We start from the raw sequence: 21010 nt of genomic DNA on the forward strand, positions 1-21010 counted from the left end.
CAGGTGGAGGATTAGCCTGTTGAGCCGCGGCGCTGGCCAGAAATGATGTTTCTTGCTTTCTTCCATGATACCTACCCTGTGTTTAAACAAAAGAATCTTAGTTACTTGCAAACTTGCTTCAGATCTCTTGGTATCCTTTTTATTTCTCTCTCAACTTCCAACCCTGAGGTTTTGAGCTCGAGTTTGATATTTCTCCAGGGTTTCCATAGGCTCCTCCAATTCAGCATGACCCACAAATAAACTGATGCCACCCTCCTCAGCTCCAATAATTCTACCATTCTGTTTCCTTTCTGTTTGTGGCACCACACTGATCAGTGCTACCTTCCTGAAATCATACCATCACCATTTATTGGATTTGCTTACGGGGCTCCATCATATCTCACACATTCTACTTTTATTTCTCCCTTTCATTGTGGCATTTTCATTCCAGTTCTGGACTTGTCTGTCTCCCTCAGCTACCTACCCAATCTCTCTTACTTTATTTTCTACCCCTGCACCATCTCATTTGATGCTTACTGTTGACCATTCTTCCCATGGGCCAAAGCTTACTACTTCATTGTTCCATTTCATACGGTATTGATGGTTTTCCTTTTTGCCAACAGTTCACTTTTGGGCTCTTCCACTAAATGATAATAGTAGTTATTTGGAAGTGGGAGAATTTTTTTTTGTTTCAAGACCTTGACATTGGGCATATAATGTTTATCTAAATCAAGTAGAAGTTGGATAAACCAAGATGAAGAAGGAAACCCCAAGCATAGTGTTTATGGATACTGAAAGACCTATCACTCATTCTGTAAACAAAAAGTTTCTATAAGAGAATGCTGGAAGATGAGGCTACAAGTGTGGGTGAAAACCAATCATTAGCTATTCAGAAAGCTGTGAGAGAAGCCATTGAATAATTGAATAAGGAATAGTGCAGATGGGTTGTATTTAGGAAGGTTATTGTGGTGGTAAAAGAGGTAGACTCTTTGGGGAGGAGAGGATTCAGGTCAACAAGAGAATTCTAGTCTAGGACAACAAGAGAATAAAGGAGGGCACGAGGTAGGATGGATGAAGAAGCAGAGACAAATTCTACAGACTAAAGAAGAGTTCTTTTAGGACTGAATGTTTGGAAATGAACAATGAGCGAGACAGTATAGAATGGTGCCTGGATTTCTGACATGATCATTACGTAGACAGTGAGGCCATTCACCAAGACAGAAAATATTGTGTTTATGGGAAAAAGGTGATAAGTTTGATGTATCTGTGGATAGTTCCGTAGATATATGAATCTAAAACATAGAATAGAGTTTTAGACTAGAAACACAAACCTAGAAGTTGTCATCGGGTTAAATATATTGTCATGGGAATCGAGTAAGCAGAAAAGATTGCCAGGGACAGAGTTCTGACCCCCATCAATGAAGGAGCAAGCACGGGAAGAAGTGCCCTGGTGGGGACAGAACAGAACAGCCTTCTGTATGTGGAAAGATCATGAAAAATAAGAGGAGAGAGAGGGAGAATTTTTTATCCACTGGTTCACTCCCTGAATGATCACAATGGCCAGGGCTAAGCCAGACCAAAGCCAGAAGCCAGGAGCTTCCCCTTGGTCTCCCATGTGGGAGCTGGGGCTCAAGGACTTGGACCATCCTCCACTGCTTTCCCAGACCAACAGCAGGGAGCTGGATCTGAAGTGGAGCAGCCGGCACTCAAACTAGTGCCCATATGGGATGCCAGCATCACAGGCTGTGGTTTTACCTGCTTTGCCACAATGCCGTTCCCCTTCCCCCTCTTTTAATTCATTTTTAACTACTGGGAGGAAAGAGAGAGAGAGAGAGAGAGAGAGAGAGAGAGAGAGAGATTAAGAGCTTCCATAACTGGTTCATCCTCCACATTCCCACGGCAGCCTAGGCCAGGTCAGAGTCAGAGCCAGGAGGCTGGAACTCAATCCAGGTCTCCTACCTGGGTGTCAAGGACCAAACTGCTTGAGCCATCTGCCTCCAAGAGTGCATATAGGTGAGAAGTTTAGAGTCAGGAGCTGGGGCTGGAAATTGAACCTGGGCAATCTCAAGTGGGACATGGGTGTCTGAACTACTAGAATAAATACTCTTTCCCCTCCCCTCTTTTTGTAAGGACACCTATCACTGGATTTAGGCCCCAGCCTAAATTCAGGATTATTTCATCTCGAGATCCTTAACTTGTTTGCATTAGTAAAGATACCTTTTCCCAATCAGATCACAGTCAAGCATTCTAAGTGGGCATGTCTTTTCAGGGCCTACCATTTCACCCAGTACACATGGTGAGGAATGAATGTGATGCTGAGCATAAAGGAGAGAGAGGGAAAGGTAGAAATCGAGCTATGGAGGTTGTGAGGTCCAGGGAGAATCTCTCCAGAATGAGAGATGGCTGGGAAAGGGCTGGAGCAGACCCCGGCTTTGTAAAATTCAAAATGCTCCCTTTATGAAAAAGAATAGAGATGTATGGATACAAAGTTGGTGCCAAGTGACTATGAAGAATGAAAACGAAATCCCAATACATGACTCGTCTCGGAGCCCCAGGTCCCTTTCTTCTCAAATTTCTTTTGACAGTTCGACAGATTCTTACGTGGAATCCATCCTGGTGTCACCCTGTTCCCCTCCCAGCCTGGAACATTCTGCAGTCCCAGCAACTCTGGAGCGCTCTCTCTCTGAAGTTTGGGAGAGGGGAGAGGTGGGGAAGGAAGGCCTCTTTGCTTGAGGCGGGCAGGCAGGATGAGATGTGGGCCACCAGTCAGTTTGTATGGGAATGGACAAGAAGGTGAGACAGTGTTCCATGTCTTCCAGTAAGATAAATAGACAGCAAAGACATCTAATGAGAATAAGGGTGCAGGATTTAGGAGAGGAGAGAGGAATTTGAGGACGCTGTGAGGATAGTGGGAATGAAAAAGTGGTTACAGAAAAATTAGGGAGCTTGAGGATATAGAAAACCTTTTCCTTGGGCTCAGTTGCTGTATGTGGCTTTGGGTCAAGGTCAAGGACCTGCTCCACTGCGGTCATCACTGTGTAGACTAAAGGTTTAGAATGAGCTATGCATTCGCATTACAATTCTGCAACTAATTGGTTGATGGGCATTTGACTACTTAGCTTAGCCCTAATGTCTGTAAGCTTTGGTCTTTTCTGTAGGTAAAAAGAAGAAAGTAACCTCCTGTAGTTCCCGTTTTACATTATTTCCTTTACCTTTCTTTTTTTTTAAAAAAATATTTTATTTATTTATTTGAGAGGTAGAGTTACAGACAGAGAGAGGGAGAGACAGAGAGAAGGGTCTTCCACCTGCTGGTTCACTCCTCAAGTGGCTACAATGGCCATAGCTGAGTCTATTCAAAGCCAGGAGCCAGGAGCTTTCTCCAGGTCTCCCACATGAGTGCAGGGTCCCAAGGACTTGGGCCATCTCATACTGCCTTCCCAGGCCATTAGCAGAGAGCTGGACAGGAAGAGGAGCAGCCGGGACAAGAACCGGAGCCCATATGGGATGCTTGGGCCACAGGTCGGGGCTCAGCCCACTGAGCCACAGACCAGCCCTTACATTCATTCTTTCATGAGCAATACTCCGAGTGCCCAGCACAGTAGCCATCACACAAGACACTATCCCCCTTTCCCTGGCTTCCTCTTTGCTCTCTGGCCACTGTCCCCTCCTCCTGCAAAATTTGCTGCAGGAGTTTACAAGAATTTGAAGGATAAAGGCGGTGTTCAGTGCTGAATTAGTTCACTTTAAATGAGTGCTTCATGTCATGTGTTTGTGATTGTAACAGGCGAGTCGCTGGTTGCTAAAAGCTAAGTGCTCTTTTGGCCGGGCTGTTCTCATAAAAAGAATGGAGGCACTTGCTCAGGAGTGCCGTAGACACTTCTCAGATGAACTCGGTAGTTTTTCTTTAATAGGATGATGTGCCCACACATCTCCTTCTTGTGCAACGTGCCAGGGACCCCAGTACTCATTAGAGGGAGAGAATATAAACTGTTATTGTCTCTGCTGGTCTCAGGATCACTGAACTGAGTCCTGACGCGTCCTTGGCACAGCTACAAATCATTTTTGCCGGTGTGTCTCCGGTCTGCTCGCTTAATTGCTCGTGCCGCAATGTTCTTGGGAACACATTGCCGTTAGCCTAGGCACAGCAGACAATGCGACCCCTGTGCTCACTGAATGACATTTGCTCCTGCTGCTGCGATGGAGGGCTCTGGTTCTCAGAAGCAGAACCTGGTTGGAACTAGGTGTGCAGAACAAGTTTGATCGATCACTTAGGTTCATTGATTCCTTGACTGCTGTTGATAAAGAAAGCAGTTATGACTTATAACACAATGATTGTTACTAACACTGGGTGCCTATCAGGGATCGGGCATTGCCTAAGTCCTTTCTGTATTAGCTCATCATAACTCCATGAATTAGGACAATAACTATCCTCACTTTGTGTGTAAGAAAGCTGGACCTTGAAGAAGCGAGGTAATTTGCCCAGGCTGCAAAGCGTCAGCCTGTTCAGGCTGCTCTAACAAGCTACCATACTCTGGATGGCTTATAAATAACAGAAATTTACTGCTTATGGTTCTGGAGGCTGGGAAGTGTGAAATCAAAGTACTGGAAGATTTGGTGTCTGCTGAGGGCCTGTCTCCTAGTCCATAGATAGCTGTGTCCTCACATGGAAGAAGGGCCAACGGTGGTCTCCAGGGTTTCTGTCTCCCTTTCTCTCTTTTATTTAAAGATTTATTTAAAGTCAGAGTTACATGGAAGGAGAGGCAGAGGCAGAGAGAGAGAGAGTGAGAGAGAGAGCTCTTCCATCCACTGGTTCACTCCCCAAATGGCTGCAACAGCCAGGCAGAAGCCAGGAGCCAGGAGCTTCATCCAGGTCTCCCACATGGGTGCAGGGGCCTGAAGACTTAGGCCATCTTCCGCTGCTGTCCCAGGTACATTAGCAGGGAGCTGGATCAGAAGTGGAGCAGCAGGGACTCGAACCGGCACCCATATGGCACATTGCTGCTGCAGACTGCGGCTTCACCTGCCACACCACAGCGCTGGCCCGAGGGTTTCTTTTGTAAGGACATTAACCCTAATCAGGAGGGCTCCACTCTCATGAGCTAATCACCACCCAAAGGTGACCCCCCGACACACACACACCAAGCACCATCACAATGGGGGGTAGGTTTCAACATGGGAATTTTGGAGGGGATGCAAGCTTCTGGTGTGTGGCATATAGCTAGGAAATTGTAGATCTGGAGTTGGGTCCCAGGCAATCTATGTCCCAAGTCTGTTTTCTTAGCCATTGCTCTACACTGATACTTTCTGCATGTCTGCAGGTGTTGCTGAAGAATGCAACTGAAAATAAGGCCTAGTTCTGGTAGAGGTCAGTGCCACAGGTGAATCAAGCCAAGATGGCCGAGTGTAAGGGTTCAGACTCAAATGTCTACACACCAGCTGGAAAGGATACTACTACTCAGGTGTGGCCTTGGGGCTTGGTGAGGGCCGTGGTCATCTGGAGAACGCGTGCTCAGTGGGAAGAGGGCAACAGGGTGTAAACATGTCGAGGATTTTGTTGTGTTTCTGTGTTTGTCCAGAGAAGCCAGGCATCTGCATTTCCGTGTGAAGCTTCTTAAAAATTATCTTGCTGTTCATGGCCCTGTCTTAGCCTTTAATTGCTCTCCTCTGTCATAGAAGCTAGGTTTTCCAACAGCACCCAGCAACCCCCAAAACTCGGTAGCTTTAAACAAAGGTTGCTTCTCCACAATGCTCCCTGCCCACCGTAGGTCAGCAGGGGTCTCCGCTCCTCGTCTCCTGATCTCAGATCACCTGTTGTACTTGACAGCCGCAGGCAGGAGAAGGGGACCTTGAATTTCCTGTGCTGATCTTTAAGGCTCCTTACAGAAGTGACCCATGGCCGGCGCCGTGGCTCAATAGGCTAATCCTCTGCCTGCGGCGCTGGCACACCGGGTTCTAGTCCCGGTCAGGGCACCAGATTCTGTCCTGGTTGCCCCTCTTCCAGTGCAGCTCTCTGCTGTGGCCTGGGAGTGCAGTGGAGGATGGCCCAAGTGCTTGGGCCCTGCACCTGCATGGGAGACCAGGAAGAAGCAACCTGGCTCCTGGCTTTGGATCAGCACGGTGCGCCAGCTGCAGCGCAGCGGCCATTGGAGGGTGAACCAGCGGCAAAAAGGAAGACCTTTCTCTCTGTCTCTCTCTCTCACTGTCCACTCTGCCTGTCAAAAAAAAAAAAAAAAAAAGTGACCCAGATCACTGGGACTCCTATTGCTCTGGTCAAAGACAATCAATGACCACACTAAGTTCCAAGGGGTGGAGCCGTGCAGTCCTTCCCTGGACTGAATGGAAAAGCTAAATGTCTATGAATTCCGCTGTGACAACCATGGATCCATATGTTAGAATTTTTCTAAGGTAGACCCAGTTTTCAGAGCTCTCCAACAGGAGTTGATTCAAAAAATTGTTTTGTTGTAAAAGGAATAAATTTGACTTATCTAGAAAATTGGTGTTTGGCTTAATTTGGGTTAATGATATATTCTGTGATTCTTCATTGCAATGATGATTTATAGATGAGAGTTGATTCCAAAAAGAGCTGCTCATGGGTTTACAATATTTGTTTGTTATCTTCTATCTGTGTAACTTGTCTTATTTAACCACACTGTAGAATAAGAATCTCATCTAATCAATTTATACGGTAGTGCCTGGTACTGTAGAAAGTGGTTACTTAATAGGTGTTAATAAATATAATTAATTAATTTATTTATTTATTTTAAAGATTTTATTTATTTATTTGACAGGTAGAGTTACAGACAGTGAGAGACAGAGACAGAGAGAAAGGTCTTCCTTCTGTTGGTTCACTCCCCAAATGGCTGCAACAGCCAGAGCTACGCCAATCTGAAGCCAGGAGCCAGGTGCTTCTTTCTGGTCTCCCATGCAGGTGCAGGGGTTCAAGCACTTGGGCCATCTTCTACTGCTTTCCCAGGCCACAGCAGAGAGCTGGACTGGAAGAGGAGCAACTGGGACTAGAACTGGCGGCCATATTGGATGCTGGCGCCGCAGGTGGAGGATTAACCTAGTGTGCCATGGCACCGGCCCCTAGTTGATGTATTTATAAATTAATAGTTTATAAATCATTATAATTAGAGATCTTGACTTTAAGAGATGGCATAGAAGTAGAAAACATCTCAAGAAATTCCTCAACAGTTTCCTACTGTTGATTGTGCAGGGATATGAAAGCCCAAATTCAGTAGTCCCTCAATTTCAAGGGCAGTTTTGTTTTATACTCTATGAATCACAAGGCAACCAGCCCTTCTTTTCAAATATCATTTTTCTGCAATGTTTTCACATGCTTTATTTGGCTGTGAGATTTGGATGAATTGTAATTTTTTGAAAATTATGAAGCAAATATAAGTGCTTGGGGAGGCAGTATTCGATTGCCCAAGATCTTACAAGGCCCTAAACAACCTTCAAAACAAGCCCATCCTAGCTCCTACACCCACACCCTTCCTGGATTGAACAGGGGCGGGTGATTCTCATTCTCATGCAATGCAAAGTGCTCAGGGACATGAGCGTGTGAGGACAGAGCTTGGCCCAGGAACAGAGCTTCTATAATTCAATGGTAGAATGACTCCCCTTGGAGAAGGTTGCATGAACACAAGTTACTCATTGGTTGAATCCCAACCATGCAAGTATGTTTCCAAAATCAATCACCCTTAAGTTGTTCCACATGTACTTGTAAATATTAATATAATGGCCTCTGTAACTGGGTTCTTTGTTATCCATCTGCTGATACTAACGGTAGAAGAAGGTGTAGCACAGTGTTAAGAGTCTGGTGTCTGAGGATTTGGGTTTTAAAGCCATTTCTGTCACTTATGCTAGCTGGGTCATCTAACCTCAGTACCCTTTAGATTCCTTATTTGTACAATGGAGATTATCGGTATCATCGGTATCACCTGTATCTTAGGATTGCTGGGAATGAAATGAAAGAACGTGTGTGGCAGGTGTGGCGCCATGCCAGCCACATAGTAAACATGCAATAAAAATCAACCAGTATTATTGATATTGTATCACTCTCTTTAGAGAATCATATAATCATAGTAAACAGATCTCAAAAGTCCTCAGATTCGGCCGCTCCTCCAGTAATTGAATCCCCCTCGGGTCTTCCCACGCAGAGGCCCCAGTCCATAACCAGACACTTACTATTGACTTTCAGATTCAGCTAAGCTGCGCTTTAACCTGGAGCGTCCCCCACAGCACCTCTTCCTCACATCAGCCTGTGTGGATTTGAGGCCCAGGCTGTTCCCAAAGCTTCCCTAGGACTTTTCCTCCCTTTCCCGCTCACTTCTATTTGATCTCTCTTCTTCCCTTCAACACCAGCGTTTTGGAAAGCGTCGTCTATAGTTGTGGTTTCGGCTCCCTCCAGTTTTATTTTCTCTTCATCACCTTGGCTATAGAGTTTGATTTAGCAACTCCCTGGGCTGAAGCACAGGGGTGACCCAGGAGTCAAAGCAAAATGAAAACCAGAAACAACGAGAAGTGGCCATCTTCTATGAAGCCCACTGTAACGTCCTAATCCGTGTACCGAAGTTCTCTGTGCATTGTCTCACTGGATCCATACGAGGCTCTATGTGGAGTACATTTCACTGTTGTAGGAAACGAGCATCTGAGAGCATGAATTGTTGAATATCCTGCGGTATGAAAGGGTAGTGGCAGGTGGGGGGTGGTGGTCAGGGTCCCTGCATGGGCTGTCTGCCTCCCTGTACCTGAACACCAGGCTTAACAACAGAGGTGATGTGTGTGGGGACGGATGCTGAGGTTAACCATCAGGTGGTTAATAACGCTCGGGACACACTGTGTAAAGCCATGCGTGTGAAAGGAGTAGACACAGAAGACATGGCCCCTGTCCTCCTGTCAGGAAACCCACAGTCTAGCAATCACACACACATGCACACACACACTATATGCACACACATTCACACAATACATAACTATACACACATGTACGCACACTATAGACACACACACTATTTACATACACACTATACACACATGCACACACACTATCTACATGTACGCATACACACTATATACACATGTACACACATGCACACACATACTATATATTCACACACACATGCACACACACATACACACTATATATACACATGTGCATGTACACACATACACACTATATACACATGCACACATATAAACACACTATATATACACATACACACACTATACATGTACACACATGCATACACACATACACATATTTACACACATGCATGCACACACATACACACTATATACATGCACACACATAAACACACACTATATACACACACTACATATATGCACACATGCATGCATACACACTATATATACATGTATGTGCACACACTATATACACATGTACACACATGCACACACATACTGTGTATTCACATGCACACACATATACACACTATACACACACATGCACACACATATAAACACACTATATATACACACATACACACACTATACACACATACACACTATATGTACACACATGCATGCACACATACACACACACTATATATACACATACACACACTATACACACATGCACATACACACACTATACATACACGCTATATATACACACACACTATATACATGTGCACACATACACACACTATATATACACGCACACACACACTATATACACGTGCACACACATGCACACACATATACACACTATATACACACATACACACTATACATGCACACACATGCATGCACACGCACACATACCATATATTCACATGCACACACACCATATATTCACATGCACATACATGCACACACATACACACACTATATATACACATACACACACTATACACACATACACACACTATATGTACACACACTATATATACACGCACACACACTATATACACATGCACACACACACTATATTCACACACACATGCACACACATATACACACTATATATACACACACTATATATACATGCACACACACACTATATACACATGCACAGATACACACACACTATATATATACATACACACTATACACACATGCACATGCACACATACACACTATATACACGTGCACACACATGCACACACATATACACACTATATATACACACATACACACTATACATGCACACGCATGCATGCACACGCACACACACACTATATACACACACACCATATATTCACATGCTCACACATGCACACACATATACACACTATATATACACACACTATATACACACGCACACATGCACACACTATATATATACACATATACACACATGCACATGCACACACTATATATACACATACACTATACACACATGCACATACACACACTATATATACACATACACACACTATACACACATGCACATACACACACACTATATACAAGTATAAACATGTTCTGTATGAACCACCTATCCTCTCAATTCTTGTATTTAAATGTGTCTATAAATATACAGACACAGACAGAGGTGGAGGAGGGAGGTAAAGACAGGAGGCCTAAGGATATAGAATGCAGACTGACAGATAAGTGGAAATAGGGAAAGACAAAAATACAGTTAAAGTAAAACTGTGGACCAGAAGGGTAGGAAAGTGTCTTCAAAACCGCAGGAAAAAAATGCTTCTTACGAGAAAACTACGCGTGGCTTTTGAAAAGTGCATCAAAGTAAACTTCCCTTTTAATTCCCTTTTCCATGACCATTTTGGAGCTCCCTGTCGCCCAGGCTCAAGGTCGGGGTTGTTTTGGTGAGCAAACCAAAGACCAGGACAAGTGTGGCGTCGGAGAGAGGGGAGGAGTGGGAGGGTCGTCACGCACAGGGTTCCGTTTACTTCGCGTGCCCAACATTACCTAAATAAGCAGTAAATTAGACAGAAGCTTCAGGCCCCCTCTGTGATGTCCTGGCCCCGGCAGTCACTCAGACTTGGCCGTGTTCGCGTCCCAGACGGCCAGCCGTGCCTCTCAGGTGGACGACACCGTGACTAGGGCTCGGAATGTGACCGTGGGTTGCACCTGCCCTGCGTCCTGCCCCTCCTGACCGCCCGGCTTCTCTCCGCAGGCCGTGGGCTGCGACCGGCAACTGGGAAGCAGCGCCAAGGAGGACAACTGTGGCGTGTGTGCCGGCGATGGCGCCACCTGCAGGCTCGTGCGGGGACAGTCCAAGTCGCACGTTTCTCCTGAAAAACGTAGGTTGACAACCCAATGCTGTGTTTCCAGAAAGATGTTTTCCTTTATTTCCAGAATCACATCTTCCTAATGCTAACGTTGTTGTACTTGAAAATAATTTTTGACTAGTTTTCTGAAAACCACATTTCTTTCAAAAATTGTGTATCAAATTTTTGTTCCCATGATCTCTTCAAGGCGTGCCTGTTGCTTTGACTCTTGGCTGATACAGACGACTGTTTTTAAAATCTTTGATGACTTTTCAACTATGTAGAAAAGTAATTTCTTCTCTTTGTCTGGTTTCTGACAAGATAGACAATATTTTCATATATGTGTTGCCCATTTGTAATTCTTCCATTAGCTATTGAGGTCATTAATTCATTTTCCTATTTGGACATTAGCTCATTGCTTACTCTTGTGAAGTTTTAGCATATGATAAATACTATCCTTTTGCTTGTCATACTTATTTTTTAATTTTTAAAATTCTATTTTTATTTATTTGACAGGGAGAGAGAGAGACAATGACAGTGAGAGAGACAGAGAGAAAGATTGTCCACCCACAGGTTCACTCCTCCAATGCCAGCAGTTTAGCTGGGGCTGGGCCAGGCAGAAGCCAGGAGCCCACAAGTCATTGCAAGTCTCCCATGTGGGTGGCAGAGACCCGAGTACTTGGGTCATCATCTACTACTTCCCAGGGTGTTCATTAGCAGAAAACTGAAATTAAGAGAGGAGCTGGGACTCGAACCAGTTCTATTATGGGATGTAGGCATCCAAGCGCTGTTCCAAATACACACCTATGTTACACGTATTTCAAATGTGATTTCCAGTTTGTCATCTGGCGTTCACATTTGCTTATGTTTTCGGAATTAGTAGTTTCTAAGTTTTATGTTTTCATTTTAGTAATATCTGCCTTTTAAACAATTCTTTAATTGTGAGGGCTAGTAAACCTTTTGTGTAAAGGGCCATGTAATAAATATGGTAATATTTGCCCTCTGGGGGGCATTTAGTCCTTGGCTCAGCTGCTCACCTCTGCTGTTGCAATGCAAGGGGAGCCGCAGACCACCTGTAAATGAATGGACATGGCTGTGTTCCAATAAAGCTTTATTTACAAAAATAGGATGCTGGCTGAATTTGACCCTCAGGTTGGAGTTTGCTGTTTCCTGCTTTGAAGGGAAAATTTTTTTCCATGCATGTTTTCTGCCAGTACTTTTCTGGCTTTGTTTTTCTCCTTTTAAATCCTTTTTGCATTTGAGTTTACTTTGATGTAACTTATGAAGTTACTTCTTCTTGGGGAGAACCTCACAGAAAGACTCTTCCATGCGTAGGAAGCGCAAAGTCTAGAGAAACCCGGCTTTGTTAAGGAGCCATTAAAATGTTGTGGAAGATAAGAGAGAGTGGCATTCAGGAGTCAACCATAAAGACCCTCATTGTTGTGTTTTATATTGTAAGTTAAATAGAGGCATCAAGCAAGCTAGCCAGTGGAATGACACTGGTCTGTGTTTCAGTACTGGAATTCTCGCAGTGTGTGGAGGATGGATTACTTGTGAGGTGAGCCAGGATGCTGGGAGTCCAAATAGGAAGCTTTCTTTTTTTCTTTTAAATGCTCAAGGGTGTTTGAAATAATGAGGGCCTGATCTAAAGTAGAGGGGCAGGAGAAGTAGAGGAGGGAACAGTTGGAGACAGATTTAGGAGGTGCGATCAGAGGAATCTGGTAATTTTTTGAATGAAGACGGTAATAGAGGGGCCAATGTTGTGGCTCAGTGGGTTAAGCCACCGCCTGCAACACTGGCATCCCATATCGAAATGCTGGTGGAGTTCCAGCTGCTCTGCTTCCAATGCAGCTCCCTGCTGATGCAGCTGGGAAAACAGCAGACGATGGCCCAAGCGCTTGGCCCTCTGTCACCCGTGTGGGAGACCTGGATGGGGTTCCTGACTTTGGCCTGATCTAGCCCCAGTCATTGCAGCCATTTAGGGAGTGAACCAATGGTTGGAAAATCTCTCTCTCCCTCTCTCTCTCTCTCTCCCCCCTTCTCCCTCTTTCTCTGCCACTCCACCTTTCAAATAAATAAAATAATTTTTAAAAATTTTTTTTGACAGGCAGAATGGATAATGAGAGAGAGAGACAGAGAGAAAGGTCTTCCTTTTTGCCGTTGGTTCACCCTCCAATGGCCGCCACGGCTGGCGCACTGCGGCTGGCGCACCGCGCTGATCCAATGGCAGGAGCCAGGTGCTTCTCCTGGTCTCCCATGGGGTGCAGGGCCCAAGCACTTGGGCCATCCTCCACTGCCTTCCCGGGCCATAGCAGAGAGCTGGCCTGGAAGAGGGGCAACCGGGACAGAATCCGGTGCCCCGACCAGGACTAGAACCCGGTGTGCCGGCGCCGCAGGCGGAGGATTAGCCTGTTGAGCCACGGTGCCGGCTTTATTAGTATTACTGATATCGATGTAATGCTTCCTAACTCCCAAAGTTCTGGACAAGCATACCATATAGTTCTACAGGTTTTGAAACTGTCGAGCCCATTTTACAGATGAGGAAACTAAAATTTTAGGGAACATCTCCTATAATTAATTATGAAAAGAAATATAGGAAAGTAGTTAAGATATTGGAAGCCTGGGGTCAGACTGCTGGGGTTTGAATACTAGATCCTTTGCTTACTCACTGTGTAAGTAGAGAAAAGCATTTATCTTCCAGGGGTATATCAATTTTTTTTCTCATTTGAAACTGGGAATAGCAATAGGACCACCATTGTAGAGTTGTTGCTAGAATAAAATAAATCCATCCATGCCAAGCCCTCCAATGGAGTTGGTACCTTCAGAGTGCTCAGTGAAGGCTAGATATATTTTTGTTAGAAATGTTACTCATTTGTGTGTGTGTGGGGGGGTGTTTGGCCTAGCAGGTAAGATACCTGTGTCCCATATTGGAGTGCCTGGGTTTGATGTCTGCCACCATGACCCCAGCTTCCTGCTAATGCCAACCTTGTGAGGCAACAGTGATGGCTCAAGTAATTGGGTTCCTGCCACCCATGCGAGAGACCTGCATGGAATTCCCAGCTCCTGGCTTCAGCCTCAGTCCAACCCCAGGTCTTGTGGACATCTAGAGAGTAATCCAATGAATGGGAGTTCTCTTTCTCTCTCTCTCTGACTCTAAAATTGATTTTTTTTTTAAATTTTAAAAAGAATTATTACTCATTTGGGTATCAGAGAATGTCACACCTCTTATAGGCCTCCAATGTAAATATGGATGTTTGTTAACAGATTTTTAAACCCACAATCACTCCATCTAGGGATTGTGTTTAAGAAAGCTGCTGATGGCTAAGGAGATCCTTAGAAGTGTCAGAGAAGAGTGAGTTGTAGGAGAACTCAGAGCTGGAGAGAAGACAGACCAGGGGAAGTCAGCTGTCCAGGGAGTGTTAGCCCAGGAAGGCTTGTGGGCGACGGGAGGAAGGGGGTGCAGAGGGGCATGAGAGACAGCTCAGGGTGCTGGGGAAGTGCCTGGTGTTCATGCTGGATGTCCAGTGTATGGAAAGCTCACCAGAAAAGAAGGGACCTGAACTGTCAGGGTCCAAAAGAGAGAGTAGCAATGGAGGCCACTCTCATGGGACCTGGGCAGAAGCCAAGCGAAACAGTGACCAGCACTCTGTGCGGAGGGGGCGCAGGGAGGAGGGCCTGTCGTCTGGGTTCCTGCTTGTGCGTCATAGGCCCTCACTCTTAGTGAGGCTATTCATACTCTCTCCTGCTCATTGATGGTCAGCCTTTGGAAAATAGAAAATAGATCCTTCTGGCAATCTATTGGAACTTATGCATTTGCTCTCCAGGCTTAAGTGTCTGAGCCTGCATAAGCCCCACATTTGCTATTCTGATTTGGGCGGGGGTGGGGGGCGCTGGTTCTGACAGATGCTCATTTAGGGCATTCTTAATCTCACGTTAAGAACCCGTAAAATGTCTACAATTTAAAAAAAGTTATTTCTTTATTTGAAAGGCAGAATGGAACAGAGAGAAGGAGAGAGAGAGAGAGCTGTCTGGGCCAGGCTAAGCCCAAGAGCCAAGAATGCCATCTGGGTCTCCCATGTGGGTGGCAGGGACCTAGGCACTTGGGCCACCATGCATTGTCTTCCAGGTGCATTAGCAGGGAGCTGGATCAGAAGCAGAGTAGCCAGGACTTGAACCAGACACTCCAAGATAGGATGCAGGCATCTGTAGCAGCCGCTTGTGCCACAATGCCTGCCCCCGTGTAATGTCTCTGATCCATTTCTTTTTTTTTTTAAGATTTATTTTATTTATTTGACATACAGAGTTACAGAGAGAGGTAGAGACAAAAAGAGAGGTCTTCCATCTGCTGCTTCGCTCCCCAGATGGCTGCAATGGCCGGTGCTGCACCGATCCAAAGCCAGGAGCCAGGAGCTTCCTCCGGGTCTCCCACATGGGTGCAGGGGCCCAAGGACTTGGGCCATCTTCTACTGCTTTCTCAGGCCACAGCAGAGAGCTGGATGGGAAGAGGAGCAGCTGGGACCAGAACCGGTGCCAGTATGGGATGCCGCTTCAGGCCAGGGCTTTAACCTGCTGAGCCACAGTGCCGGCTGCTCTGCTCCATTTCTGTGGAGAAAGGAGAACTGGAGTGCACAGACGGATCCTTTGAGGCAGGGCGTGAGTGACGTGGCGTAAGCTGGGAGCATCCCACAGGACGCAGACTTTTTCAGCAGGGTCTAAATGCACGTGCTTGCACGGAGGCTAAAGTTTGCAGCGATTCCTGCCTGTTTGAAATGCAGTGCTCTGAGTTCTGGGTTCTCATCACCATCCCTTCGTGTCTCTTTCTGTTCTGCAACTGGCCAGCTAAAAATGCTGCCTTTGGCTGGAATTTTCCTGAAGCCATATGGAAGCACTTCCCTATAATCATGCTTTGTGTGAGAGAAATGTGGGAAAGGAAGCCATGTCTCCCCCTGAGTGTGTATCACTAGGGCCTGCCGTGTCCATGCAGCTCCTCTGTCCACACCTTGCCAAGCAATCATTCCTGTCTTCCCTGGGACTCACCCTGAGTCAGGACATGCCAAGAAGACCGATTGGCACAACCGCACGCCGGGGAGAGTGCACAAGGCTGTACACAGGATACCATTTCTATCACGCAGTGAGGCAGACACAAGGTGTAGGAGCCTGGAGCCAAAACCTTTGCTATGAGAAAAATCAGAATTTAATCCAAATGCAACACACAAATTTCCTGTTCAGAGGGAGAAGGAGAGAGACTGAGCTAACAACTGGCATAGGTAGCTTTGGATGTTGGAAAAGGGAACTGGAGACCGCTCAAATTTAAAAGAGAGAAAACTCTAAAAACAGCAACAAAAGCAGCAGACACATCTACTTGGAGAGTCTTGCCTTGGCACTGAGGGGCTTAGTTGTATTTTCAGGTTTGTCTCTTATTTTTGGTCTTGTCCATGCAAAGGCACACAAGGGTGAGGCCAGTAAACAAGATTGGCTTGCCTATTCTTGTCTTGGCAACTAAGCCTTCAATAGATACAATGATGCATCAGGCCAACCTGGAACATCAGCCCTCACCCAACTCATGACATTAGGAAGACAACCACCTTCTCTTTATAAAGCAGCCCTCAGTACCCCTGACAAAAGCAGAGTCCTGGGCTAGGTGAATGAACCATGGGCTGCCTCGCAGGCTGCTGCTTGTGGGCTTTCTAATCTCTATACACTGTTCATTCCTCCTTTGACCATCATTTCCAAAAGCAATCCACACATTCAACATATTCCGTGATGCAGGGTACTGAATCAGAGATAAAGGGTTTGCTAACTTAGTAAACCGGGTGGTTTTCATTCTTCCTGTCTTCTCACATCATCTCTGTCTACGCGTCGTCTTTCTAGGCCAAGATTATGACTGATAATACCCTTATTCCAGAACTGTGGCTAAAAGGGGCTATTCAAGCCAAAGGCCCTTGTGTTGTACTGGAGACAAGGTACCTATGGAGGAAAGAGGTTTTGGGCTCATGGTTCTGGACGTTCAGAGCCCAAGATCTGGTGGCCTCTTGGTAGGCCTTAACAAAGAGGGCAGTGGATAGCAGTGTTGGAGCACACACTCCAGGATCTCGTGGCTAGCAGGAAGCAGAGAGTGTGGCTGGACCCAACTCGGCTTTTATAGCCAGCCTCTCATGCCTTCTCAATGACCTAAGGCCCTCCCACTGGATCCACCTCTGAATGTCATGATTGAATTAAATTCCCACTCTTTTAGTACTATTAACTCATGACTTTGGGGTTTGATGTCCTTCATGAGTTTGAGAGTCAAATCAGGGTTAAGCCACAGCAACCCTGTTACTTTCCATGGGTTATTTCCCTCCATTTAATTCAATGAGAGAGGGACGGAGGGAGGAGGAGGAAGAGAGAGGAGAGAAAGAGAGAGAGAGAGAGAGAGACCCTAGGATTGGACATAAAGAGCCCTGGGTCCCAGTTCTTGCCTACCTCTCTTGCACATTTTTGTGTGAATTCTAGCCCTGTTCATGAAGGGAAATAAGAGAAATTGGTATCCTTCCGCTGAGAAGGAATGTCGTGGATATGTGCTCCAGACAGACTGTGAACTCCTCAGCCTCTCCATGAGTTGCCTTTACATTCATGCTAAAACTCAAAGCCTTGTATCATCTATCCCTGTGTTCCTTCATGTGCTGTCTCTGTCCCTCATTCAGGCTGCAGTCATACCAGCTTTCTGGAACATTCTAGAATGCCAAGTGCAGTCCCCCACCCCCACTCCTGGAACATGCTTATCCCAGTTCTTAACATGGCTGCCTCTTTCTCACTCATGAATTCAAGTAACACCTTAAGAAGACTTTCTTTGTCCAATCTCCCTCTTTTTCTTTTTTCTTTCCTGCTTAGTTTTTATTGCAACAGTTGCTTATTTGTTTCATTTGCCTTTCCAACCAGTAAGACTTTGCAAGAGTGGGTGCCATGTCTACTTCATTCTTAGTGCTGGTACTGAACAGATCCGTGGAACCCAATTAGTGGTGAATGAATGGGTCTGTACCCTTTCCTGGAGATGGTTCTGCTTCCCGTGAAGATTTCCACTGGGACTAAATGGTGTTGTGCAACAGAACTGGACTGGGAGCCAAAGACTGGGATAATAAGCTCAGCTTGGCCCCTGCCCATCTGTGATCTTAGACAAGATCCTTGGCTGGCTCCATGGCTCTCTCATCTACACAGTAAGAGTGTTGACACGGATAATTTTGAAGACCGTGTTGGCTCAGGAAATCTCTTAAGCATATCATTAATTCACTCTTCATGTTTTAAAAAGTGGGTCCTGGGATTGAATAGAGGTGAGAGAAAGAAGACCTCGGGTCCTCTATGAAGACATTTTTCAAAGCTTTAATGGAAAGGTTTGAAAGGTGGCTTTGTCTGGAAGGGGGCAGGAAATGTTCTGTGTCCACAAAAGTGAGTTGATGTGGAGTCTTCTGTTACCTCCCAAGAACTGATACTCAGTTATCTGTGAACATGGTGAACGTGTTACTGTCGCTTCCTACACAGGGAGGGCTTCTGTTTGTGCACTGACCCTCTCACTGGTATGTCAGCTCCTCACGGACATCTCCCCCCTGAACTAGTACCTGGCAGCTGGTTTGTTTTCAGTGAAGGTAGCTTGGCTTGACCTGCACAGAGTTTAAGTGCCTACATGGACCAGATTCCCCACTGTAGCAATCCCCAAGGATACCAAATTCCAAGCAGCCCGTTGGCAGCCAAGCCTTGCCACATTCATTGTGACTCTGGATTCCTGACATCCAGTAACCAGACGACAGTGCTGGGATTACCAGGAGTAGTTACCAGGATGAGGATCAAAAGAACAGTGGCCTTTACCTGTTGTGTGCTTATACATGCGCCAGGCACCATGCCGAGTGTTTCCCAAGCATGGTGTCATGTAGTCCTACCCTAACGCTTCCAGGCAGGTGTTGGTATGACCTCCCTGTCTACATGTCTCGCTGAAATTCAGTACCGTAGTTAAGGTCTCCCCACTGGTGAGAGGCCAAGATGGCTCTGCCTTCAGAATCAGCATGCCTACCACCCTCCAGAGCTGTCTCCCAAGGGCGATTGGATGGAGCATGAGGTGAGAGTGCGTAGTCCTAGGACGATGGGAGATAGAACAAAGGCAGCATGGGAATGCAGCCAAAGTAGGAAGAGGCTGCCTCAGCCACACCTACACAGCTCTCCTTGGGAGAGCCCAGGTCAAGAGTTCTAAATGCAGCCTGCACATCAGGGTGACCTGAAGACCTTACTCTGGTCCTGAGACCCTAGCTTAGAACTGTGGAGTAACTGTAGGCATCCCCGGGTCACCCTGGAAACCGCCTCTGCTCTCAGGAGGCAGATGGGTGTTTCCTCCTCACCAGGCTCTTGCTTTCTTCAGTGTAGCACGCAGGCTGAAAGACAAGAGCTCCACATCCATGGCGAGACCAGGAAACATCTGGACAGAAGTGTGTTAGGAGACGCCGTGTCCCACGGCCCCTCTACTGAGTGCTGTTCCAGCCCAGCCGTGGAGTGAGCAGGAGAGCGACAGGACTGGGCCCTGTGCCTGTTACGCTGCTCTTTTGAGGGAAAAGCATTTTAAGCCAGCAAACAAACAGACCTCCCGGTTGGGAGCAGATGTTTCTGCATGGACATGGGAGCCGTGGCGTGGGATACTCATTTGCAGACTCAGCAAATGGTAGACTTCCGCGATGCACTCTCATGGCTCAGGGCAGGATGGAGGGAGGGCAGTCGGTCTTCCGCTGGTAGCTAGCTACTTGTTCTCACCAAGTCAGCTCCTGGACACGTCCCTTCCCTACGTTGACAAAAATCGCCATTCGTTGCCGACTTGTACACTTCCCACTCTGCTCATTGGCCCATCTCGTTTCTCCCAGCTCTGTTTGCAGGAGGTAGTGGAGAGACAGCCTTCCAGTGCAGCCCTGTGCCGACTTTCCCCATGCCTGCCACAGTTGAACTTGACGTAGACCTGACTGCCCTGCTTTTCAAGTTGTCAGCTCCTGTTCTGCTCAGAGTCTCACACCTAAGTGATGCCAAATCCTTATAGGCGTGGGAGATCATGAGCAAACACCATTTTTGTGTCAGTTCACAAAATGCTTTCATGTCCTTTATCTCATTTTTAAAGGAAAATGAGTATTTTTGCAATTTTCCCAGTAGGTTTTAATTACTGTTAGCATTAGCTTTTATTCAGACACCCTTTTTCCTATTTGAAAAAAAAAAAAAAGTTGACTCATTTATTTTCATCTACTTGAAAGGCAGAGTGACAGAGAAAGAGAGATCTTCTGTCTCTGGTTTTCATTTAGAGAAATGCCCGCAATAGCAGGGGCTGGGCCAGGCTGAAGCCAGAAGCTAAGATCTCCACCCAGGTCTCTTATGTGAGTGTCAGGGTCCCAAGTACTTGGGTCATCTTCTGATGCCTTTCAGGATGTATTTGAGGAAGGTGGACAGTAAGTGGAGGTGGAACCGGGCAATCCAATGTGAGATGCAGACAGCCCAAGCAGCTGCTTGACCTGCTGTGCTGTGATTCTACCCACTTTTCTTTTCTTTTTCTTCTTTTTTTTTTTAAACTCTTTTATTTATTGGAAATGGTGTGTGTGTGTGTTTGAACCTAGAAAGTAGAAGGAGAAAATAAATGCAGGGTTAGGAAAAATAACATGAAAAATAATTTATGGAAAATTTTGTTTGGTAAAAAATATATATAAAAATCATAACCCAGGAATAGAAAAACGGAGGTGAGATTGTCAAAGTGAGGGAACCCAAGCATGTCTTTGGTTGAATTACCTTGGAATGTGTGTATTTAGGCTGGTGCTGTTCTGGTTGGACTTCGTATT

The 21010-nt window shown here is 45.9% G+C and overlaps 1 protein-coding gene across 2 annotated transcripts in view; it reads left to right on the plus strand.

The window, feature by feature from the left end:
- The window catches only part of ADAMTSL3 (ADAMTS like 3), a 390931-nt gene that overhangs the window by 165481 nt on the left and 204440 nt on the right, over positions 1 to 21010 (plus strand). For both annotated transcript variants that reach the window (XM_062206333.1, XM_062206332.1), the window contains exon 7: positions 11087 to 11213. In XM_062206333.1, the coding sequence (XP_062062317.1) occupies positions 11087 to 11213 (127 nt within the window). The remainder of the gene's footprint in view (positions 1 to 11086; positions 11214 to 21010) is intronic.

This window comes from Lepus europaeus, chromosome 11, assembly GCF_033115175.1.
Source record: "Lepus europaeus isolate LE1 chromosome 11, mLepTim1.pri, whole genome shotgun sequence".
Taxonomy (NCBI): domain Eukaryota; kingdom Metazoa; phylum Chordata; class Mammalia; order Lagomorpha; family Leporidae; genus Lepus; species Lepus europaeus.